Source organism: Camellia sinensis, chromosome 3 (genome assembly GCF_055761805.1).
Source record: "Camellia sinensis isolate YWXY chromosome 3, ASM5576180v1, whole genome shotgun sequence".
Taxonomy (NCBI): Eukaryota; Viridiplantae; Streptophyta; class Magnoliopsida; order Ericales; family Theaceae; genus Camellia; species Camellia sinensis.
Genome location: NC_138963.1, coordinates 185,149,090 through 185,175,860, shown reverse-complemented (window position 1 = coordinate 185,175,860; position 26,771 = coordinate 185,149,090). Strand labels below are relative to the sequence as shown.

General features: G+C 40.6%; 1 protein-coding gene across 1 annotated transcript; it reads right to left on the bottom strand.

Moving 5' to 3' along the window:
- Positions 1-2,378: 2,378 nt before the first annotated feature.
- Positions 2,379-3,423, bottom strand: LOC114265640 (uncharacterized). The gene is made up of 2 exons (XM_082918680.1): positions 3,056-3,423; positions 2,379-2,958 (listed from the first exon to the last, which is right to left on the bottom strand). Exons 1-2 carry the CDS (start codon positions 3,421-3,423, stop codon positions 2,379-2,381), a joined length of 948 nt encoding a protein of 315 aa, XP_082774806.1.
- Positions 3,424-26,771: the final 23,348 nt, after the last annotated feature.

Below are 26,771 nucleotides of genomic sequence, written 5' to 3'. Positions count from 1 at the left end.
GTGATTTGGCATCACTTGTTATGTGATTTCAGTCCATGTTTCATGGCCATACACTTGCATCTTTCACTTATTCAATGCGTTGGAGGGTTTGCCCCTTTATGTCTTAACATGAACCATTGCGTATGCCTTGATGCCCTTGCTTGCGAACCACCATTTCAGTGCTTATTTGGGGTTATTATGCCATGACATAACTCTGATTTTTGTTGCTTAAGTCATTCCATGCTTGGTTCTAATAGGTGTAGTGTAATCCACCTTATTTGCCTTGCATGCACCATGCCTTATGTCCTTCATGATAGCATATTTTGGCCTACTTCCATACATGTTTTAGACTCATTTTAACATGTTCTGGGACTGTCTTGGGTTGCCTTAATCACATGCTTCATGTTTTGTATACTTGTAGTACAAATGCTCTTGCTTATCTCAAGCTTTGGGCACCATTGCATGCTTCATTTGCGTTGTGTACATGATTTGGCATTACTTAACATGACATTTCAGAGCATTTAGCATTGCCATGTTCCTACTTCATGCATGCTTTGAATGCCTTTGAGTATTGTCCATGTTTGCCTAGTTTATGGCTTAGCTCGTATGCTTGCATGCCTAGGCCTTTGGGCCCTTATCTCAGCATGTTTTGATCCTTGTTTTGACCTACTTGAGCTCTGTCCATGCTTAGTTCATGCATTGGTGCCATGTATAGCATGCCTCCTTTGTGTTGCTCTTTTCTAGCCTTCATGCCTTAGGACCCTAGCATGCTTTACTTATGTTGTTTGAATGATTTGGTGTCATTTCTTGCTTTATTTCAGTGCACTTAGTGTTGTTACACTTCCACTTTTGTCACTCATTAAGTACTCTTGAGAGTTGTGCCCTTTGGCCTCTTTGATGGCCAATGCATTGTGCATGCATGCCTTGCTTTATGTGCCTTCATTTCATCACCAATGGCCACTGATTTGGGCATGATTGAGGTCTACCCTTTTGGTTTAAGTCCATTGAGTATACCATGTATATTGCATTGAGCATGCCGCGCTTGGCATATTACATACGTTGCCCTTGTTGCATTGCATTGTGCATGCATGCATTACATTATGCTTAGAACCTTATGAATGCCTTGCATTGAGTATGCCATCTAGTTTTTAGCATTTAGCATTGTGTATGCTAGTTGTTACATGCCTTAGCATTGTGCATGCCATTAGCCTTGTTAGGTTGTTCATATCGCATTGCATGTTTGCATGCTTAAGTCATATTGCATACTTGCATGCTTGAGTCGCATTGTGTATGCCATGCTTGCTTGCATTGTGTTTGGAATAGGTGTTAGTCCAAACACGGGAAACGAGGGACGTTTTATACTTAAAGTGATGAAACATGCTTAACTCCCGGTCGCCGACGCTCTTGATCATCCATAATAGAGTTCTAGGCTTTATGTGTTTACTTGTGCATTTATTTCATATTGAATTGTGCAATTTCGCCTCTCGGCCATCATTTCATATAGAGTTCTAGGTTTTATGCCTTAGCATTCATTTCATATAGGGAGGGTGGTTGTGCACACATATCTTGCAAATACATTGCCATGCCCTTTCTTGCTCTCTGTTGCAGCAAATTGCAGTTCAGCAGCAACAACTTGTTGGCCAGCCAGAAAAAGTAGCTGGCCGACCACTTTTCTTGATTTTCAACGACAAAAAGTGGTCTGCAGGGATTTGGAGAGACCAAACGTGGTCGGCCACCCTCCCAAAGGATTCCCAAAATGAAGTTTCAGCTTTCTGGAGCTTGGTGCAAGTTTCTGAGAACAAATGAAAACAGAGGCAAATCGGGGCATCGCACTGGATTTCCGAACGAGGCGACCAGACATGCATGCATTCCTCTACCTCTGAGGCTCCTGATTTACTGTTTTCCTTAGCTGCCATGCTTAGATAGCTAGGTTTTGCTTTGGTCTGTACGTTTAATAGTTAATGCATTTAGCTATTTCAATTCGTTTTGTAATAATTAGCTAACTAGGATTAGTTAATTACTAGGAAGCACGGGTGCGGGTATGAGTAGGGTACGGGTACGAGTGCGGGTACGACGATACAGCAAAACCCCAAAAAAGTAGGATACGGTTACGGCTACGGTACGCTGATATTTTTATTTTTATTTTTATTTTTTATAATTATGGTTAGAAGATCCAACCTACAAATTGAAATTAAATATCAAAACTAAAAAGAGAACTATAAAACTAAAAGACAAATATTAATATATTTCAATTCAACATAACCAACACCAATTCAGTCCATAATCTAAGCAAAGGAAAAACAACCAACACCAAAAGAAAAACAAGGCCAATTCAGTCCATAACAAAAGCAAAGAAAAAAAAAAGAAAAAGAAAGCCCTATATATCTAAACTTGACACTTCAAAGTTCACTTCCATCAACTTCATCATTGAATAAAATAGCTTCCATCTCTGGCTCATCAAGTGAAAGATTTGCAATTTCAAGGAAACCAGAACCCTCTAATGAATCAAACGCATCTCCCCCAACGTCCCATAACTTGGTCTCTCCTTCTGTATATAGTTGACTCCTCCTTGATAAGAGACGAATATTGGAGTGCACAAAATCAAAATCCTCGCACCATTGTGGTGTCATTTTATTCCTCCTCATAGAGTGAATGAAAGAGTAGGTGCTCCAATTCCTTTCACAACATGATGAGGAACATGGTTGGCTAAGTAATTTCACTGCCAAGGATTGGAGCATAGGTGCAGAATAGCCATGTGCCAACCACCAAACCACTAGTTCCATTACTCCTCTATCACATATTGAGTCAGAGTCACTAAAACTTTCTAAACAACCTGAAAACTTCGTATACTCTGTATTAACAAGCCTTCTCTCATCTGAATCAGGAAAGTATCTCTTAAAACACTTGATTCTCATCTCAGAAATTTCAACATCTTTGTGAGGAGGAACACGAATGGGATTTTCATGAAGCCACATCCCACTATAATACTTAGATTTCATAATTAGAAAAAAATAATAAGTAAATTTTGCAATGAAAAAAATTAAAGTATAAACTATGAGTCTAATGTGAATTATACCTTGAATTATACCTTGGATTCAAGGAATGAGCAAGGCAATGAAGTGGTGTGCTACTTTTTGTCCACCTTTCCACTAATATTTGATGCACTCCAGAGTAAAAGGACGACTCTTCATTTTTTGACTTCCCTTCACGCCTATAGATGGATGTCTTCACCCGTTCAATCATTGAATCCCACATCTCATAAACCAAATGTAGACATGGCTGATTTGTGTCACAAAATCTAAGCATCTCATAAATAGGCAATGTGAATGAGAGTATATATTCAATCTTATCCCACCAAACATCATTCAACAACTTTTCCTTTACAACAGCTGCCTTCCCAACATCATCTTCCTTGTAAGAAGCCCATTTGTCACTTATCGCCATTGTTTGGAGACCATGATATATATGTTTAAACCTTTTTAGCATAACAATTGCAGATGCAAAGCGTGTATCTGCAACAGAAAGTAGCTTCAAAGGTACAAACTCATTAAAAATAGCTAATCTCATAAGTGATTCATAATGAAATTTTTCACAAACATTACATTATCAATCACAGTAGTGATCCAATGGCATTCATCATAAGCATATGCAGCAACCCCAATTTCCTTCGCAGCATAAATGTTCTTAAGAGCAAGATTAAGAGTGTGCACTACACAAGGTGTCCAAAAGATATTCGGATAATTACCTTGAATAATTGATCCAGCTACACTACAAACTAGAGCATTATCAGTAATTACCTGAATTACATTATTAGGACCCACTTCATCAACCACTTCATTAATTAATTTGGCAATTTGATACTTGTCCTTGGTCTCACCCTCACAATTAATAGCTTTTATAGACATAGCTCCACCATTATATGCTGCCATAAAATTAATGAGAGGCCTCCTTTGTGCATCAGTCCATCCATCAGATACTATACTCAGCCCCTTCTCATCCCATGACTTTTTAGTTGGTTCCAATAGTCTTTCAATATTTGCCCTTTCTTTTTAAAGTAAGGTAGTCCTCAACAAATTATATCCAGGAGGCACATACCGAACAATTTGATTCTCAGCAACATATTGAAAAGCATCCACAAAGTATGGATTCCTAGCCAAATGGAAAGGCAAACCGGCTGAATAGAACATACGAGCAATTAAAGAATGTAAATGCTCTTTAGCACTTTGATTGAATGCCCTATCTAAAGGACTACTCCCAATTGCCTTTCTCTTTCTTGGTGCATAACCTTCCATTCTAAATGTTCCAATATCTTCTACACTGCCGTGGCTCTAGCACTAATTTGAGAAGATGAAGGTGGTAAAGGAACATTTTTTGGCTTTGCCAACTTTTTTTGGTTCTCAGCTTCTTGATCTACCTTTCGAATTTCAGAAAGAAGATCACTCTTGTTCTTCACAATTGCACACACTCTAATCCATGGCCAGTAAGTAGCAACAAATGGGCTCTAACTCTAGAATATGACCCTTGGTACTCAATGTCACAAAAATTACACTTAAATTTTGTATTACCACTTCCTCCTTCTCCCCTTTTAACTAATTTTGTAACATAGCCCCAAAGAGGAGCATTTTCATCTCCAGATTGATCAATGGAAGGAGCAGAAGCACTTGCAGCAGATGAACCTAAACTGCTTGATGAACTCATTTTCCTATAACCATAAAAAATAATATTTTTGATTATTAAAAATAATATTTACGATTATTAACATTTTGTTGAGGAATAATATTTATGATTATTAATATTTATGAACTAATTTTTTTTTTGGTTCTAAATATGATTGAATAACTTGGTTCTATACCTCTCTAATTTTTTTTTTGTTTCTACATCAACATCAGATTATACCTCTGTGAAGAAGAAAGAAGAAACAAGAAAAAAAACAAAAAAAATAAAGATGAAGAGATTCTGACCAGTTGCTTGGTTGCTAGGTATGGCTGATATGCAGGGGACGAAAATAGATGATAGATGCTTGCTGATCTCTACCACAAAAAAAAAAAAAAAATGAGATGAAGAAGAAGAAACGAAGAAGATGAGAGAAGACGAGGGTGATGAAACAGCGAAGAAGAAGTCGTACCCGATGCCGTGGGTCGAAGTCGAAGACGAGGGTGATCTGATCTCTGTGTCGAAGCCGCCTCTTTGATGAGATTAGGGCAAAACAAACTTCATTCGTATATACATTTTTTCTTTTTTTTTTATTAAAATTTTCTTAATATTGCTCCGGTACCCCTCAATTTTTCAAAAAATTTGATTTCTGCCCCCGACGTACCCAAAACGCACCAAAGGCGTACCCATGCCGTACCTATGCCGTACCCGACTCAGGCAGACGTACCCGACTACTTCAGAAATCCAGAAATGTTGATTTTTTTTACTGCCAAAATGTTTTTTTTCCTTTTGGGACCAGACATGCACTTTCTCTCATTTTCTAAGCAAAAGGAAATATTTTGTTAATGAAATAAATTTCCATTATTGACAAAGCTTACAATAATGCATTTCCAAACATCTAGCATTGTTTTTAAATTTTATTTTTTATTTTTTTGTGTATCAACCATCTTAATTTGACATATACTTGCATGTCTTATTCAATACAGGATGAGTTTAATCGTCAACTCTCCATGCTACCTGAGGAAGACCGGACTTTAGAGGCTATGAATGCCATTTTCCATGAGTTGATAGGTCATGACGGACAAGGATATTGTCGCACTTATGGGAGAACTGTGCCTTGGAGCACAGTGTGTAAAGATGGTGTTGGGCTATTACAGTCAACACCCTAGCCATCGACTATTGTTCAGATCACCTAGTAGGTTCATGCAGAGCTAAGGGATGAGTTGAGGGAGGAGCTGAGGGAGGAGATGAGAGCAGAGTTCTCTATACATTTACAGCAGATGAGAGCTGAGATGATGGCCTTTGTGTCACAGGGAGCGAGTGTGGATCCCAACAGACAGGTTCGATGTAAATTAAATTGTTTGATAGTTAAATTTACACACAACATATATATACGTATATATAATAAAATTTGAATATGATTAACACATTATGTATGGACTGTCATAGGTTCTTGATGCATCAAGTGGCCACCGGGTATTTAGGGAATCTACAAGAGATGAGACTCCATATACACCACCACCAGAAGATCATGTATAAAATGTATCTTTGCATTCTAAGCTAAGAATAACCATACATTAACTGTACACAACCCAAAAGGATAGAGGCTAATTACATAATTAGAAGGAAAAACAAAGGATTTTCCATTGTTAAGTTTCCCACTTGGACTGGCGCACCATTGCAACCTGGTCCTTAGCACACACGACCGCCTAGGCACGACTTGTGGGAGAAGACGAGACTCAAATCGGGTTCTCGATTTGGAAGTTAGAGCCGGATTTCACTCTAGGCAAACTAGTTCCTTAAGAAACTTAGAATTCGAGGTGTTGACGCCCTAAAATCACCAAACGATGTCAAATTAGCATGAAATATGGCACACACGACCGCCTAGGCACGAGAGACTTGTGGGAGAAGATGGGGCTCAAATCGGGTTCCCGGTTTAGGAGTTAGAGCCGAATTTCACTCTAGGCAAACTAGTTCCTTAAGAAACTTAGAATTTGAGGTGTTGAGGCCTCAAACTACCAAACGGTGTCGGATTAGCAGGAAACTTGGAACACATGACCGCCTAGGCACGAGAGACTTGTGGGAGAAGATGAGATTCAAATCGGGTTCCCAATTTGAGAGTTAGAGTCGGATTTCACTCTAGGCAAACTAGTTCCTTAAAAAACTTAGCATTCAAGGTGTTGACGCCCCAAAATCACCAAACGGCATCGGATTAGCACGAAACTTGGCACACACGGCCACCTTGGCACGAGAGACTTGTGGGAAATGACGAGACTCGAATCGGGTTCTCGATTTGAGAGTTAGAGCCAGATTTCAGTCTAGGCAAACTAATTCCTTAAAAAACTTAGAATTTGAGGTGTTGACACCCGAAAATACCAAACAGCGTTGGAGTAGCACGAAACTTGGCACACACGACTGCCTAGGCACAAGAGACTTGTGGGAGAAGACGGGACTCGAATCGGGTTCCCGGTTTGAGAGTTAGAGCCAGATTTTGGTCTATGCAAAATTATTTACTTAATTATCTTTGTAATTGTATAGTAGTTCAATTTTTATGTTTTTTTGTAATTAACATATTAACACTAATTATATTGTCATTAATTATTTTTATTTTTTGTCCTCAGATATTTCCCAAGTAAGAGTTTGCTTCTTGTGGAATGCATGCCTGTGAAGAATGCGACTAACTTTTGTTTTTGTTACCCACGGAGAATGATGAGGAAAACTTTTGTTTTTGGTTTATGTTTTTTTGAATTGTGAACAACATAAGTGTTTAAGCATTATATATGTATTACGCAACATTGTGTAGTGAGGTAATTTTGCTGATGTGTAGTTATGAATGCAAGAATATTTTTATTAGGGAGAAATTATTATTTCTATACAGGAATTTTTATATTATTATACAATTATTGGTTTCTTTTTCAATTATTTTTCATTTAATACAAATAATTTTAATATTTTTTTTTGTGACGGCACCACACCGTCGTAAAAAAATTAGAACCAAAATGTATTTTTTTTGCGACATAGGCAATGTCGTTGCAAAAGACATTGGCGACAGCACGTATCCCGTCGCAATAAAAATAACATTTCGCGATGGTATTTTTTGTCGTCTCAAATAACACTTTTAGCGACAATATAACAGTGCCGTCACAAAAGGTCTCAATTTTTTACCTATTATAGGCGATAGTAAAATACTGTCGCAAAAGGCAACATTTGTCGTCGCAAAAAAATGGCGACAGCATAACGTTTTAGCAACACCCTTTGTTGTGACCCCCCATTTGCCGTCGCTAAAAGTTTTTTGAGACAGCATTAGGATTATTAGCGACGACATTTTGCCGTCGCAAAAAACTAAAATTTTTGTAGTGTATTATGTTATAATTAGTTGGTAGTATCATGCGAACACAATCACGTGATATCAACGTTACGCTTAAATTTTACTTTATGTTTTGGTAAAAAAGAGGTTCCTCCAATTCAGGTTAAAGGAAAGCTTATTCGGATTATAAAAAAAATTTAAAAAAAAATTATGTATATCATTATTTAATGACAAAAATAGAAAACAAAAAATTAAAAAAAAAATTCTAACAAGAAGAACTGCTTTATTAGAAAAACATAAATTACAATTATGAGACACAATGACAAATCAAACTACTAGTCCTTCCCCAAACCCCCTGGCCACTACAACAAAAACACACTTTAGTGGCACTATACTAGTGTCACGACCCCAAACCGTCCCTAGTAGGATGGTGCCATGATGGCCAGTAATCCGAGATTACCGAAGGCCAACTTTCAAAATTCACACGCAAACAGAGTATAAATATATGGGGCTCACAAGTACGGAAGCAATACATACAAATTAGATTAGTCCATGAGAGCTGTGCGTAAGTCAAATGAAATGGCAAACATCTTCACATGGGTTACAACTTAGTACAAATGAAGTAAAGTACTTATTACATCTTGATCAAAAGGCTTCTCAAGCCGACGTATGGAAAATACAAGTAATACAAGTTGAGAAGCATAATTTTCAAGACTGCCGACGTGAATACAAGTCAAGCCGACATAACAAAATCCAAAACAAGCTCGCGAATCACATCTAGGCGTCACCGCCTTCTTGCTCATCACCTACATATATATAGAGAGGGTGAGCTTGGATACTCAGTGAATGATATAAATAATAAAGGGGTTTGCATGAATAATAGCCGAAGTCTTTTCAAAACGATACATATCAAAACTTTATATAACAAGGGGTGGACCTCGTCCATCTAGTAAATCTTCAAAGCTGCAAGGGATGCTTACTAGCATCAACACATTACAAATGATGACATTCTGGACAAACAACCCACGCGGTAAACCGTCAGTGGCAAAACAAGACAAAGCAAGGGAGATATCTCAAACAAGGGTGCTACAAAAGTTTAGAGTCCTTTAGCACAAAGGACCTATGTTACGAAGGCCCGTAGCCCCCTAACACGAGAGTACTGCGAACGTTTAGAGTCCTCCAGCATGAGGGACTTTCAAAACAAGATGTGCAGTTGCATTATAGTCCCCTGGCACTAAGGACTTTCAAAACAAGATTTGCAGTTGCATTATAGTCCCCTGGCACTAAGGACTTTCCGAGAATGTCATCAAAACAAGATAGTGCTTGATATACAAAATAGGGACAATCGTTCATGCTTAACAAATACTTTTCAAAACAAAGCAAAGCAAAGTTCATCAAAACATTGATAACATAGCTTTATTAAAAATACCACTCACATAGTTCTTCAAACGTCGGGGTCAAAGCAAGTCCCAATCCTACAAACACATGGCAAAGTCTATTGAATGCACTTCTCAAAACAAGTCTTGCATGCATGCAAATGACCTCGACATTCTTCAAAGACTAAGTCAAATCAAATCAAAACACAGTTCTTATCTCTGGAAAACATGCTGGGCAACTACCAGGTCTAGGCCGAGGTCCCACACCTCTTTACCGAGGTGTGGCCTCGATGGCCACACTCAAGGAAATGAAGTCGGGAAAATCTGGGTTTCCCTCTCTTGAAGAACATGACGAACATGAAGAACATGAACATGAGGAAGATGAATGCAAAGATTATAACTTGCTATTACAAAATCTGAGATTTCATGCTATGAATTCGAAAACATGGACCTGGGTACCCATATTCAAGGATCTTATGAAAACAAATACAAAAACATGAGCCTTAATGCAAACTTTCGGATCAAACAAGGTTTTTCTTCAAGAACACATGAAAACCATTTCCTCTTTCTAAAACTAACTTTAAATCAATGTCTGACGTGCAGAACGAGTTTGATCGTGCAATACAGCTAGATGATCAATAAGAACAACAAGAGGTGATTAAGATTCTAACCTCAGAACTCGAATCTAACGGTTCAAACTTCAACGATCAAGCTTGGAAGTTCACTCTCTTACTCAAAGGCTTCACCTTCTTCTCCCTAGAGTCTCTCTCTCTAAAGGCAAGATTTGATACAAAATGATATGTTTCTCTCGACAGCCACTGACTTAACCCTCTGCTGGGACACGTGGCATCGGCTGATTGGCTCTACTAAAAAAGGTGACTAGCTGACAAGACAAGACTATGACAAAGTGTATTCAACAAGCTAGACGGCAAGAGCACTCCGGCAAGTGATGATCTCGGCTAAGGGCAAAGCTTCGACAAGTAGGGTGACAACGACATCGGCTTGGAAGGACAACACTCGACTGAGCTGTGCCACACCTCGGTCTAGGTCACACCATTCCAGGAACAAAATTACTGAGTGCAAGGATCAAGGATCTAGAACGCCTAGATAATAACATCTCGGCCTAGATGATGCACATCTCGGCCTAGGCGACGGGCACCTCAGCCTAGATGGTGACATCTCGGCTAATATGCTAGGGTGAAGATGGAGGTCAACCGAAGTGGTTCCAAGATAGTTCTAAGTGTGGAAAGGTTCCAAGGTGTCTAGGCTTAAGATGACCTCGGCAACACACCAGGCAAGAACACAGCATGCAAGCAACACTCAAGCAAAACAAGACAGGATTTGCAAATGCACATAGCAAAACAAGATCATACATAAGTGTATGCAAGTATGACTAAGCTGAAAAGAGGGTTGTTACAACTAGTGGCATATTTTTAGAAAATATCACAAAAATAATATTTGGTGACACGCTTGAGAAAAATGCCACAGAACCACAAACATATGAGGCTCTAGTAGCATTTCAATAAAGAAATGTGATATCAATTTTATGGCATTTTATAAAAGAATAACACAAGAAATTGTTTTAGTGATATTTATCAACAGATGCGACTAAGCTTTAGTAGCAATGACATTTTTCAAAAAATGTCACTAAACTGGGTAGGAGCAAGTTACTTTTTATGGAATTAGGTGAAAAGTGTCATAAACAAATATTTTATAGCATTTTGAGAAATGCTAATAAGCCAAAAAATTTCCAAGCTATCTCGTGGCATTTTTTGAAAAAACAAAAAAAAAAATACCAATCAGTGTGCTTGGTTTGAGTTTTCTGGATTAAGTTTTTTGAAAACTAAGTTTTTTGAAAACTAAGTTTTTTGGTTTTTGTATTCTTTTGTTTTTAGTGAATATTTTTTAAATTTTAAACATTTTTCTTTTTTACTTTTTTAGATGCACCTTAGTTTGATGTATCTAAAAAGTAAAAAAATTTGTGAAAAAATATTTTAAAAAATTAATAAATACATAAAAATATAAAAAATGTACTGAATTCTTGTATTTTTTTTTATATTTGTGGTATTTAGTGAATTTTTAAAAGATTTTTTTTACAATTTTTTTACTTTTTAGGTGTATTTATGTTAGGTGTGTCTAGAAAGTAAAAAAATTGCTTAAAATATTTAAAAAATTCATTAAAAACCAAAAAACACACAAAATAAGAAAGTAGAATTTTTTGAAAAGTATTTTCTGAAAAATGAAAACAAGCAAGCTGAATTTTCAAAATTTTTAAAATGCACAAAATAGATAAAAACAAATAAATTAAACTTAATATAACATGTTTTTTTTAAACTATACTTGCCACATGTACAAGATTGATCAACGTCTTTATATGACTTAAAAGGAAAAATAAAATTTCATATTGCTCTCCTGTACAATGATAAAGTTTCTTAAATTTTAGTCTTTGTAGTTTCAATTAACTTGATTTTGACTCTGAATTTACGGATTTATCTCAATTTATTTCAATTTCTTATAATTGTTGAGTAAATTATATCAATAATCCTTACATTTTGTTATTCCATATAGTTTTAATTGACTTAATTTTGACACTTAATTTTAGATTTTAGATCAATTTAGTCGAATTGATAACATCTTTTGTAGCGATCCTAATTTTTCTTAGCTTATTATTATTATTATTATCATTATTATATTTTATTTTTAACTTTATTAATTGTGTGTATACATGAATTTAATGTTATATTTAATTATATATAATTAATCTAAATATATATATATATATATATAAGTGTTATATATATTGATCTTATATAACATATTTATATATATTGATCTTATAAGTGTTACCAATCTTTAAACCAATTGTTTTTAAGCAAAATACATAACTTGCCTCTTTAATTACCTTTTGGTATCAAAGCCAAGTTATGTTGTTATCTCTTGCTTACTGCTTTGCTACTTCTGATAAGTCAACTCTATTTTTTGTCTGTTAATCTGTTTCCAGTCATCTTAATTTGTCAAAATTATATCTGTGTTTTCCACTTTGTTACTAGCCACCCAATCTTCGTCCCTGTCCTTGGTCAGTCCTTTGGTTAGGTAGTGTTGGATTTTAGGGGTCTTCCGAAATGGGTATGTGTGAAAGCCTAGTATGTGAAAACATGATAAATTTTGACAATGTATGAAGATTCCTGTAAAACAGTTTAATTAAAGAAAAATGAGTCGATTATTTAGAAGTAACTCTTCAGTCAGTTCTAGGTCAACAACTTTGTCCTCAATACCTAATCAAGGATTAGTAATTAATGAAGAAGAATTAGAAATACAAAATGATAAACTGGATTTAAGTTGGAATATACCAAAATTATCAGTTAAAGAGATTTATAAAACTATGTTTTTACAATCTGTTTTTAATGTTAATCTGCATGTTAAAGCATTAGAACAAGTTTATGCTTTAGAAAAGCCTAGAGAAACCTGTCACTTATTTGATGCTAACACTATTAGACGTCATTTAAAAACTGGTCACAATTTTATTCATTTAGGATTAATTCAAGTTGGAATCAAACCATTAACTCCACAAGGTAAAAATACTTCTGTTTTATTATGTTTAAGAGATGCTCGTTTTCTTGATTATAATGATAGTTTAATGGGTATGGTGGAAACTGGTCTTCACAAAGGACCTATTCATTTTAATTGTTTTCCTGATTTCACACTCAGTCTTAGAGATCCACACATATTAGATGCATTAACTTTAAATATTCAATTAAATGGTTCATTTACTAATATAAAAGAAAAAACTCATAATATTGCTTTAATTTACCGTGTCCATTATAAATGTATTAAAACCAATTTAAATATTCAAGCTTTACATAAAAGTCCTAAGGATAAAACATTACTAATTCAAACTAGTAACAATGATACTAATATAAATATCCCTCAAATGATAGAATGGAAAGATATTACTCTCCCTGATCAATGGATTACGGTCAATGAAAATTACAAACATAATCAACAACAATCCACTAGTCAAGATATCCAAGATATTCAACAATTTACTGACGGTTTAGTCCGTATTAAATTTAATCGTAGTCAATCTTCTAGACATAGTACTTCTAGTATACTTACTGATATTGAAACTGAAGATGAAATATTTAATACTCCTTTGTTCCGAAAAAATAGTCAAATTAATCTTGGTCAACCCTCCCATAGTAAATTGAAAGGCATTGATAACTCTACCACTTCTCAAATTAGTAAACCTGTTTACTCTACTCACACACATTTACCTGAAGAAGATACTGAATCAAATAACTCTCCTACTCAAACTGATTTCGAAGTAATACCTCCAATCAATCCTCAATTAATGACAATTAGTAAATCTTTTGCTCCTGATCTTGATAAATTACATGTTGAATTTAAATCTAAAGAAAATAGGACTAAAAGACATGCTTATCGTGCTAAATATGATTCTACTGAACAATCTAAACTTACTAGAAAATGGTATGATTTTAGGATTGAATATAGTATGGAAATTCCTTTCTTTGAATATTTAGACAACTATTACAAAAAGGTTAATACAATCACAAAACATAAATGGAAAACTTCTCCAAATACTTTTGTTAGTTCTAGTCATCCTCCATTAGCTAATATCATTATAGAACACCAAGGATCTGATGTCCCAGCCGCTCCTTTTAAGCTACCTGGTACTGACCCTGAAATTAGAAAAGTTATTGAACAAAATAATTATACTAATCAATGTTTAAAAACAATTGGCAAACAATTAGATAAACTAGAAACTAATTTAGATGATTATTCTGCTAACACTACATCCACTAAACAATCTTTAGATCAACCTTTGATTAACTTACCCAGTAATCGTTCTAAAAGAAATAGTTTAGTCACTCAAGATACTTCTACTGTTAAAGCTATAGAACAACTATTCACTAAATTAACTACTTCGGAACAAGCTTCACCATCTAAGGAAAAAGGTCTTACTGTCCTAAACCAACCTTTAGACAAGACTCCTTTAGACAAGACTTCTACTCAATCAGAAACTGATTCAACTAATAATGAAATTAATCAATTAGCTCAACAATTTCAATCTTCTCATCTTAATAAACTCCACTATCCAAAACCTTAACCAACTACTCTTACTAAAAATTGGTATTCTCGACCTACTCCACCTGACCTCCAATATGAAGAAACTAATCTTTCTAATCAATTTTCTATATCTGCTAAAAAATTATACGAATGGAATATTGATGGTCTTAGTGAAGATCAAATACTTCAAAAATTAAATCACTTATCTATGGTTGCAAATAGTTATCTTACTAACTACCCTGATTAGTCTCAACCTGAAATTACTTCTTTAATTACCTCTAGTTTTACCGGTATACTCAAATCTTGGTAGGAAAAATATCTTACTGAAGATCAAAGAGAATCAATCTTACATGCTTGTAACAAGCCCGCCGGGGGGGGGGGGACCTCGCTACAGTTCGGACTCGCGATTTTGTGTCGCGGTTCTTAATCTTGAACCAAAGAGTCCAAATCTGGCAAATCGTTTTGAGAAACAGATTTTTGAAAAAGTAGTGCCAAACATGGACTGATTTGCCAGATACAGAGTCGCCACCTAAATATTTTTTAAAATGGGAAATTTAGGAAACCATGACTCGGTGCCGAAGGCCACATGTCCGTCATCATCGGAGTTGTCTCGGCTCGGGAGCTTGGGTACGATCGGGGAAGGTCAGCTATGAGCACCCCCTTTCGCCCGGTCCGAAGACCGGCCTCTACTAACCGTGATATCCGTTTTTGAAAACTTTATGTGTTCTTAAACCAATTATTAGCCTAGAATTACTATGTTATGCGCGCAGCAAACAAGTATAGACTAGATTGCCTAATTTGGAAAGAAACATTGCATATCCGTTCGTTTTGAAGATGCTTTGGAATTTGCTACTCGCAAGTAGGCTAAAACACGGATTTCAATGAGTTCTTCCAACTCAAACAATCCAACCTTCACCCACAGGCATTCAAGCAGTTTATAACACATAAGCATCTAGCCACATGTTAAGCATGCTGTTATGGCAACATTCACACTCATGCGATATGCTAAAGCGGAAATACTTACATCGTACTCCGTGCCAAAACAAAGAACTCGTTAGCAAACATGCATGATCCAAGTCCATGTTGAGTGTCTAATGCATCGCATACAAAATGTTGCTAGAATAGGCTCGGCTATCCTAAACATGTCATGTGAAAATGCACAATTATCACATATTCACTTTTTGATTTGAAGTACGAATGCAGTTAGCGTGATGTACCGAGCCTAATGCATGTAATACAAAATGCATGAATGCACGCATGCATAGCATAAGGTATGCTGAATTAAAACATGCCCTAATCTACCATCATAAGCAGGTAAATAAAAGGGAAGAAAGACGTGAGGTTGGAAGACATACACACACTCACGCACACATATTACAGATTTGCCCTCGCTCGGAGGGACCGAATAAATATTACAAATTAATTAACTACGCAAGCTAATTAATATTACAAATTGCCTAATTTAATTAACAAATTAAATAGACTAAGAAAAACAGTAAAATGCCTCGAGAAGCGCGCCGCCATGCACAAGCTGCCTCTGTTTTCCTTCCTTCACTCCTCTGGAGGCTGTCAAAATCTCAGGGTTACATCCCTGGGCACTGGGGAGTACCACCGGCTGAGTGAGATCATCACCGGCACTGGTATGTGGCCATCGGCACAAAATTGAAGCTGTCGGCAGAGAAAAGATTGCCGGCCGGCACCTTACACTGCCGGTCGGCAAAGAAAGCCTGCAGAACTTGCAACTCACAGTAACAGAAGGCCGAACAAGGCATGGCAGCACAATTCAAGGCATGTATGCACCAACCATGTCCCTTATCATGATAATGACTCAAAGGGGCATGTGCCTCAATTCTCGGACCACCAATCAAGCATTCCCATGCATGATGGCCCAAAGACCAAGTATGCAACTTTGATTTCAAATGCATGCAAACCAAATCAAACAAAACTCCCAATCCCTATCATCCAAGTCAAGGGACAAGGAATGCATGCAAGATGCAATGCAACCTAGGCATAGAAGCTAGGAATGCAACATGGCATGGCAATGAACTTATGCAATTATGCAAGCATACATGTGGCAATGCAAATGGATGGCAAGATGGGCTTATACATGAATTAGGCAGCTCTAATAAGGCCTAAAACAGTGGCCATAATGACCAAAACAAGAAGCCAAAACACATGCACACGTACACACGATTAAGGCCCAACACTTAGGCGCAAATTAGACAACCCTCAAGCACACTTGAAAGGGGCAATCATGAACAATTAACATGCAACATGAGCTCTGAAATCATGCTAAAACAAACCTCAAGAATCACTTAAATGGCATTCAAATGACTCAAAACAAAAGCATGAATAAGCACCAAAACATGAAGCATTGCTACACAAGCTTATGAGGCATTAAAGAGACATGCAAGGCAATCCAACAAGCATGGAAATGGGACTGAAATGGCATATAGGATGATCCGAAATCACCAAAACAATGCAAAGATGGCATGCTACACATGCACACTCTCAAGGCTAACAAGCCTAAATACAAAGGAGCTATATCAAGCATGCCAAAATCAACCCAAACACTTAGGGATAGACCTAAAACATGTCAAGATAAGCACAAAATCTTCACAAATGCAAGCCTAAAACATGCTCCAACAAAGGCTAACAACCTAAAACATGTTAAGGCATAAATAAGGCATTACATGGCAACTATGCTAAGCATGCATGGAGTTCCAAAACCAACTTAAAATCATGTTATATTATAGGTATATAAGCATGAAAAACAAACCAAACATGCTCAACACACACTTAAGCATAGGCTCTCTCAAGAGGCCAAAATATGCCCTTTTTAAGGACAACAAGGAGAGGGGGTGGCCCTCTCCTTCTTGGGACTTCAAGGCATCATCTTCACCACTGAAATCCCTCAAGATTTCAGTGGTGAAGAGACCCCAACACCAAAATCCCGGAGCTAGCACAAAATGGTCCAAAATGAGGCCTTTCAAGGCCTAAGGGTGGTCAACAACCCTCAAACAACAAAACACTCTTAATAAACAATAAAGAGGGCCTAAAAACAGAACTTTTTTATGGTATACAATAAGCATAAAAACAGCTCTAAGATGGGTATAAAATCAATGAAAAAAAGGGGGAAAATGGGACTAGATTCTCACCCTTGAAGCCTTCTTCACAAATGATGCCCCAATGGCCTCCTTTGGCTCCGAACCAGTCAAGAAACTCAAGAACAAGCCCTTAGAACCCTAGTTTCAAGAGGAAGGTGAAACACTAGGTGTTTGTGTGCAATAGTAAGACACAAAGCACCTAGTGAACAAATGGGAGGGAAAGAGAGATAGAAAATGTATCTCACCCAAACCCTAGAACAAGAGCTCAACAATGACTGTCTTTTGCTCCCAAAAAATCTCTCCCTCTAACCTAAGTCGTCTCTTCTCTTTCTAGAGAGAGCCTCTCTCTATATCTCTTGTAAAGCTTACAAGACAAGCTTTACAAGAGGGAGATCCCTCCATACACGTGTATGGAGGAGAGCAAAAGCAAGACAGCTGTTTAAAAATATCTGCAAAAGCAGATGAACAGCAATCGGCCGGCCAAAAATGCCATCTTGGCCAAAAAGAGTGCCGACCGGCACAAAATAGTGCTGACCGGCAACAAATAGTGCCGGCCGGCAAACTACATTGCCGGTGGCATCAAACACCAGCCGGTGGCCTCTAGCCACTGCCGGTGGTGGGTGGGGATGGTCTACAAACCTCACCCTTCCTCTCAAGGGCAAGATGCAAGTGTTTGGTGCAAAACCAGACACTAAACGGTTGAGTTCGGGGATCCTGAGGCAAGGCGCGCGAGCCGAGACCTCCGGGAACTCCAAACGAACACGAACATGGATAATCACCGAGTGTTCAAACGGTGACGTCCAAGTCTTGAGGACGGTCAAAAATGGGGTGTCTACTGTTGCCCCTCTTTGACAGAACTCGAAAGTCATAACAATGACGGGAGTGAATGTCAAAGCCCAGAGACAACCCATTTTTGACAAGGCCGAAGACTTAGACAAACATGCAAGACAATCAAGATATGCGCCTGAAGGCAGGGGCAAAGTGCAAGACAATGCAGAGAGCCGGACATAACTTATGATCATGCAAAGAAAAGCTGTAATGAAGCAAACATGCGACAGTTTTAAGCTAGCATACCAAACTACACTACAATGCAGAAAGGATGTAAGAGAATTATGGAATTCTCAATACGTCTCACTCGGGAGATACAATACCTGTGCGGCTCGTCTGGTTGCACCAGCTTCAAATGAACCGTACATACAATATCGTGCCTGCAAAGAAAACAAACTTAACAGGTACAATATTGTTAGCAACATGCATGACAATGCAAAATGGATGCAAAACGATATGCAATATATACAAAACAATGTATAAACAATGCAAATGAAGATGCAATGTAATTGAAACAATGCAAGCGACATGCGAAGCATTTGAATCGTGATCCAATCACGAGTGGTTCGAAACCACACCTATGTTAAATAGATTGATGGAGATAACAAGTCTGCCTACCATAGAACGGTCAACTGAACTATGAGTATTGTAGACAGACGCAAGAACAAGTATTGGGTGGAATTGACATAAGTGGGGAAACGACCCGCTGGAGAAAGGACTACGATCCTAATGCCGGATGCAAAAATTACACTACAATGTAATACATGAATATGGCACGCAGGCCAAACCAAATCTTGCCTAGGAAAGGCATGTACACATACAAGCCATGTGTAACACAGAAAAGGTGCCGCAACCCTCAACCAACATATCAGCGTGGAATCGGCGCGATACACATGCAGAACTGTGTTTTAACATGAAAAGTAAGGACACATACCAAACCAAGCTCAACCTAGAAAGGCACAAGCCATAGGCGAAAGGTGATGCAATGAATGCATGCAATCTACAATGCAATATCTACAAATATGCAATGGAGTGGATATGGATACAATGGATATGGCATACAAGCCAAACCAAATTTTGCCTAGGAAAGGCATGTACACATACGGGCCATGTGTAACACAGAAAAGGTGCCGCAACCCTCAACCAACATATCAGCGTGGAATCGGCGCGATACACATGCAGAACTGTGTTTTAACATGAAAAGTAAGGACACATACCAAACCAAGCTCAACCTGGAAAGGCGCAAGCCATGGATGGAAGGTGATGCAATGAATGCATGCAATTTACAATGCAATATCTACAAATATGCAATGGAATGGATATTTACAACATGCATGACAATGCAGTGCAATGCGACCTACTGGGGAAAATGCAATGGATGCATGCAAGCTACGATGGAAATGCATGACAATGCACTATGATGCAATGACTATGATTGCAACTTTTCCTATCTTACCAACAGGGCGATATACTAGGTTGGTTCAGTATCCAGAATTGAGGCGTAGACATGCCGCCTCAACCTATGGGGCTTCCATACAGATTTCAAGCCGAGGGTAAACCCCTGGGTATTTAAACCAGACTTTAGTCTCGGAACTCCCGAACCTTTGCGTTCTAGGCATCAGCCGTTCGAACTCTAGTTTCCACCGTCCCAGTTGGTCTTCTAGGAACTCATCGCAAACACAGGCAGGTGGCTTTACCAGACCACCGAAAGTCATTCGGGCACGACAAACACCAAAGGAATTGCACCTTTAGAGGATTTAAGGTCTCCTAGACCGTGCGTGTTTAAGGTCTCGCCAGACCGCAAAATACTTGTCCGGTTCGTCTGGTTGCTCCAGCCTCAAATGAACCGTACATACAATACCGTTCCTGAAAAGAAAACAAACTTAACAGGTACAATATTGTTAGCAATATGCATGACAATGCAAGAATGAGGCACGCGTGCCGTATGGAATGTAAGTTGATGCAAATGGACTTATATGCCAAATAAAAAAACGTGCACATCAATGCATCGGAGGTTTCGCACCTCCCAAGGATTTAAGGTCTCCTAGACCGTACGTATTTAAGGTCTTGCCAGACCATGCGTGTTTAAGGTCTCGCCAGACCGTGCGTGTTTAAGGTCTCGCCAGACCGCAAAATACCTGTCCGGTTCGTCTGGTTGCTCCAGCCTCAAATGAACCGTACATACAATACCGTTCCTGAAAAGAAAACAAACTTAACAGGTACAATATTGTTAGCAATATGCATGACAATGCAAGAATGAGGCACGCATGCCGTATGGAATGTAAGTTGATGCAAATGGACTTATATGCCAAATAAAAAAACGTGCACATCAATGCACCGGAGGTTTCGCACCTCCCAAGGATTTAAGGTCTCCTAGACCGTACGTGTTTAAGGTCTCGCCAGACCATGCGTGTTTAAGGTCTCGCCAGACCGTGCGTGTTTAAGGTCTCGCCAGACTGCAAAATACCTGTCCGGTTCGTCTGGTTGCTCCAGCCTCAAATGAACCGTACATACAATACCGTTCCTGAAAAGAAAACAAACTTAACAGGTACAATATTGTTAGCAATATGCATGACAATGCAAGAATGAGGCACGCATGCCGTATGGAATGTAAGTTGATGCAAATGGACTTATATGCCAAATAAAAAAACGTGCACATCAATGCACCGGAGGTTTCGCACCTCCCAAGGATTTAAGGTCTCCTAGACCGTACGTGTTTAAGGTCTCGCCAGACCATGCGTGTTTAAGGTCTCGCCAGACCGTTCACAAAATGTAAGTGTGGCACACATGTCACACGGAATGCAAAATGAAACAAATGAGATACGTGTGTCTCATAAGATGCAAAATGATACAAGTGGACTTACACGCTATGCGAAGCCGGTTTTGAAAGTTGGACTTATACGCTACGCGAAGCCGGTTTTGAAAGTTGGACTTATACGCTACGCGAAGCCGGTTTTGAAAGTTGGACTTATACGCTACGCGAAGCCGGTTTTGAAAGTTGGACTTATATGCTACGCGAAGCCGATTTTGAAAGTTGGACTTATACGCTACGCGAAGCTGGTTTTGAAAGTTGGACTTATACGCTACGCGAAGCCGGTTTTGAAAGTTGGACTTATACGCTACGCGAAGCCGGTTTGCACTCAAAACAATGCAATGTACTAACAAGTACAAGCGAGGTACGCAAGATAGCGCGAATGGATGCATGCAAGATGCAAGTGAGGTGCATGAAACAGTGCGATGCGCAAAACAGCGCGATTGAAATACAATGCACAAAACAGTGCGACAATTTGAAATGCACAAAACAGTGCAACAGTTTGAAATGCACAAAAAAGACTTAAATGCGCAACAACGCACGTGTTCCGGAATGCATGACAATGCATGGAATGGAAATGCGATGATGATGCATGAGAAATGTGCCCGACAATGCAAAGGGGTGCGTGTTGCAATGCATGTAACACGTGCATAACAATGCAAATGTGTGGCGCATGACAGCGTGATGTAATGCACCGAAGTAGTGTGATGAACTCGTGCAACACACATGGGGAAACTTTTGAATTTAAAAGGATACAAAAAGGATACACCTTGCACGAATTCGAGTGCCACGCACTGGAGACACGGCCCGCGGTCAGAACGGAGGCCGGTTGAGCGTCGGAGATGCACTTTCTTGCACTTTCTCGAGCTATGAAGACCCAAAACAACTCAAATGGCCTAAACAAGGTTGTGGGAACCCCACCGGCCGAAAGGGGAGGCCACCGGCTGGCCATCGGCATAAAAACAATTCTATCGGCACAAAAAAGTGCCGGCCGGCACAAAACATTGCCGACCGGCAAACAGTTGCTGATGCGGGGCAGTTTTGACTTTTCACCTTGGGTGTTTTAAAATAGGGCTTCAAGCCCTATTTCCTCACTTCTCCACCGCCGAAATCCCTTGCCCTCTCTCTCTAGAGTGTTTCTCTCTCATTTTTCGCCCGTTTCTTCGCGTTCTACGCTCGTTTCGTCGTCGGATTCGCGATTCTCTTCGCGTTTCGAACATTTTCCACCGATCGCATTTTCGTTTCGGTGCCTCGTTTGGCGTTCTAGCCTTTTCGGGGTTTGTTCCCCTCACTTTCCTCTTCATTTCCGTGCCTTTTCACATTCCGGCCTTCCCGGCCATTTTCGATCCTCTCGGGAGTTGACTTTTTGGTTGACTCTTCGTATTCCGACCCGGTTTCCCTTTTCCGGGCCATTTTCACATCATTCTCTACATGGCGGACGACATTCCACGTGGCGGGACTCCCCCGGACCACGAGATGGATCCCGGGGTCGAGCTCTTACCACTGAGCGAGCGCCCGTTCGAGCCGGCGACCTACCGGCCGGCGATCCATATTCTGCCCCCCGACGGCCTGCGTCAGTTCCGGAGCTTCGAGAGGCATGTGGCGCCTGAGCTACTGCTGCGTGAGCCTACCTCCCACCTTTCATTCGGCACTTCTGAGGTAATTCTCTGTCTTCTGTTTTACTTTCCGCAATGTAGGATACAAAAACTATCATAGTTAGTTGTACTCTTTAACTGCTTGAATTTGATATACCGTAGACCGTAGTTGACTGTAAACATACATACAACTGATATCTGTTTGAGACTGACACATGCACACACACTGCACTAGCCCTGAATCACTCAAACACACTGCACTCACTGTATTCTACTGCACATACACTGGCACCCAGTATTTGTCTGAATCTGTCAAACCTGCATGCATGCTATATCTGTTCTGAAACACCCAAGCACGTTGACACAGCACACGTATTTCACTGTAAGCACACCGACACCCGGTATTTGCTTGAAACTGACAAACTTGCATACATGCTATATCTGTCCTTTCAAAACTGCATTTTGAATGTTGTCTTGCCACCGTTATTTTCTGTTTACAGGAGGGTTCCCATACCATTCGCGGGTATGGGAATATTGGTGCGCGGGAGTGGTATGATGAGCTCCCTGACGCAGTCCGATGCATCGTAGACCGAGCGGGCTTCGGGACCTTCTGCCGAGGGCTCTCCAGATTGTCCACATGCAGACCTCTCCTTGCCACTCTGGCGGAGAGATGGTGGGACACCACCGATTCTTTTCATTTCTCTGCTGCAGGGGATATGACGATGACCCCTCATGATTTCTCGATGCTTACTGGCATCGGGGTAGGGGGGGATCCGATCCCTTTTGACACAGACATGGATGAGTGGACCGCCGCTCAGGTCCATCTACTGGGGGAGGCGCCACCCCTAGCTCGCCTAGGTTTCGTCCGATACTCCTGGTTCGAGGTCCAGTTTCGAGTCCAGCCCGTGTTGGAGGAGGAGGCGCAGATGACCCCGGAGGACGAGGAGAGGTATGCTCACGGCTTCCTCATGTTCCTGTTCGAGACTACCATCTTCGCCGACCGGGCGAACACCGTGCCTCTCTGTCTTCTCAGCGCACTGGTGGACGTCCGGGACATCCTGCACTACGACTGGGGCGGTGCTGCTCTGGCCACCCTTTATGGATATATGAGCTCGGCTTCGCGTGGCAGCGGCCAGCTACTCGGAGGCTACTGGCGGGCTTGGGAGGTACACTTCTTCTCTGCTTTTTTCATTTCTGTCTCGTACTTTCTGTACTCTGTACACTGCACACACTGTAGTCTGCTCTATACTTGCTGTATACTGTACACACGGCACACACATACATTCTGCTTTACACTGACTGTACACTGCTCACACTGTACACTGCAATCTGCTGTTTCTGCTTTATTCTGACGGTCATACTGACATCTGTTTTGCAGTTGTGGGTTTATGCCTACTTTCCTAGGCTTGCCCCCGTGCCAGTTGCGGAGACTCCTCTGGCCGTCCCGTTTTCGAGTCGCTTCGACGGGAGATGCACCCGGCGACCACGGGAGACGTTCGGCTTCTTCCGCCGATATTTCGACACCATCACCCCCGCGGAGGTATGCTTTACTTACAGTTCATTTAAGCTTCGCTTTCCAACTGTATATTTCAATAACAGTAGATAACAAACTGTCTGCCATTTTCAGATCACTTGGCGGCCGTGGGCTCCTATGCCGGCGGCGATGCGGGGTCGGTTCCCTGGTGCGGACGAGACCTCGCGTTTCCGGATTCTGCTTGAGGGCCCGGTCTGTCGGGCTTGGTACCTGGGGGAGCGTTTTCTACGCCAGACCCTGGGGTTACCTGAGCAGATAGTCCCGGTTCCCCCTCCTGCAGACATGAGGGAGACCGAGGGGCTGACCACTGAGCAGCTGGATGATTACTCCATCGGTTGGGAGGAGGTCGGCTTCCGAGGCACTGGAGACTATCAGGAGTACGTGCGGACGTACCTGATGCGCCCCCTGAGCGACCGTCGAGCAGAGGGGGCCAGGCCTGTGGCATCGGCGGCTGGGGCCGGAGCGGGAGCAGGGGCTGGATCTTCGAGGAGGGCCCGGGTCCGTGGTAGGGGTGGAGTGCAGGGAGGACGAGGAGCTGGCTGGCCTGCCCTGCCTGCTGTACTGACTTTCCAGGGGCAGGGTGGGTCGACCTATCAGATCCCCTTCGCCCCTCCACCGGCTGGTCACGAGTTCATCGATGTCCCCGACTTACCTCCGGTATGTTTTACTGCATTTTTGTACAGTCATTCATTTCAGTTTATTTGATATTCCACAGAATATTGATGTATCTGATACTTTTGCAGGCTTCTTCTGGGTACACCCGTCAGTCGTTGGCGATGAATGCCTCGATGATGGGAATGCTCCAGCGGACATTTGATCTCCTAGCCCTCTACAGCATACCGGTATGTCCTTCTGACACTGGCCTCAAACCATTCATACACTGCTTTGCATAATCTGATGCACGGCACAACCCCTGATACATTGATCTCACAGCATCTGACACGCTGCATACACTGTATTCTGCACCGTACTCTGTACTGATAAACTGCTTACGGCATCTACACACCGTACTCATATACTGCATTCTGCACTGTTAAACTGCTCACGGCATTCTTACACTGTACTCATACACTGCATTCTGCACCTTTAAACTGTTCACAGTATACTGATGCATTTCCCTTTTGTGTACCTTTTCAGTCTCCTTTCCAGATTCCCATGGCAGGAGGTGCACCAGCTGGGCCTTCTGTCCCTGCCCGAGGGAGAGATGAGGGGGGCAGGATATTTCCCCGTACCAGGGGAGGGCGTACTCATGTCGGGAGTAGCTCGCGAGCTCCAGTCCCGGATGATGACGACGGCGAGGAGTCAGAGGCGGAGGCAGAGGCGGAGGCAGAAGCATCGGAGGAGGAGACCGGAGAGGGTTCTAGCTCGGGCTCTGACGACGATGCTGATGATGCTCCTGGACCCTCGTCTAGGAAGAGGACTAGGACGGACTGACGGCCCTTGGAGTGCTCGATACAGATGCGGCTTTTTGTTATCTTTCTCTTTCTTGTACTTTTCTTTTTGTTGGTAGATAGATTACCTTGTACTGCCGCAGGCAGATTTTTGTTTCCAAAACTTGTACATTTGAAAAGATATTGAAATGAAACGGACTTTTTATCTGAAAAAGTGTTTACATTTACACATTCCATGCATTGCATCGCATCTCATCATGTTACACCTTAATGTAAATGAAATTGATTGCTTATCTGAAAATTGAACACTTGCACTGTAATAATCAGATAACTTAAACAGCCAATGGCGAAAATAACCCAAGCAGCCCACTGCCTGATTCTGGACACACAGCCCTTGCTCTGTTGGGGGATTAATCTGCATACAGCCCATAACACAACATTCGATTCATTCTGTACACGGCAAAATTCTGAACAAACGGCCCAATCTAACAGGACGGACCTCAAAGATGGAACCGGTTGGAGTTGAAAACACGTTCAAATGTAGAGAATGGCACAGCATTCTTGAGCATAAATGATTTTTGAAATCGAATGAGGGTTTTTCAGACTGGGATGTCGAGCCTACAACTGAACATAGCGTGACGGACTCAAATATAGGTGCACGACCTAAACACAACGAGACACGCTCGGGAAAGACTAAAAACAAAAGACGAGAGCGTCAAACCAAAGAGACACGACACATAGACGCGTTAGCGAAGATGGGGACCTCGGATCGCGAGGAGCCAGTTCAATCTGGGTATTGTTTCCCGCCCCCTTCTGATTTGTGATTCTCACATCACTCGGCTCTCGAGCTCGGATTTTCTCTCAAAACCCTTTTTCCTCACTTTTCTCTCAACTTACACCTCTCTATTCTTCATTCTCTCATTTTTCATCCCTCCCCGGGGTGATTGATGGATAAAAAAGAAAGGTGTGGATTCATGCTCAACATCGTTAGCTCACAGCTATTTCTTCTGGCGGGTAGAGCGCCCTTCTAGCAAATACGTCGATGACGGGGAAAGACAGAACGCCTGACTCAACTGTGCCCCTAGTTCATCATTTTAACCA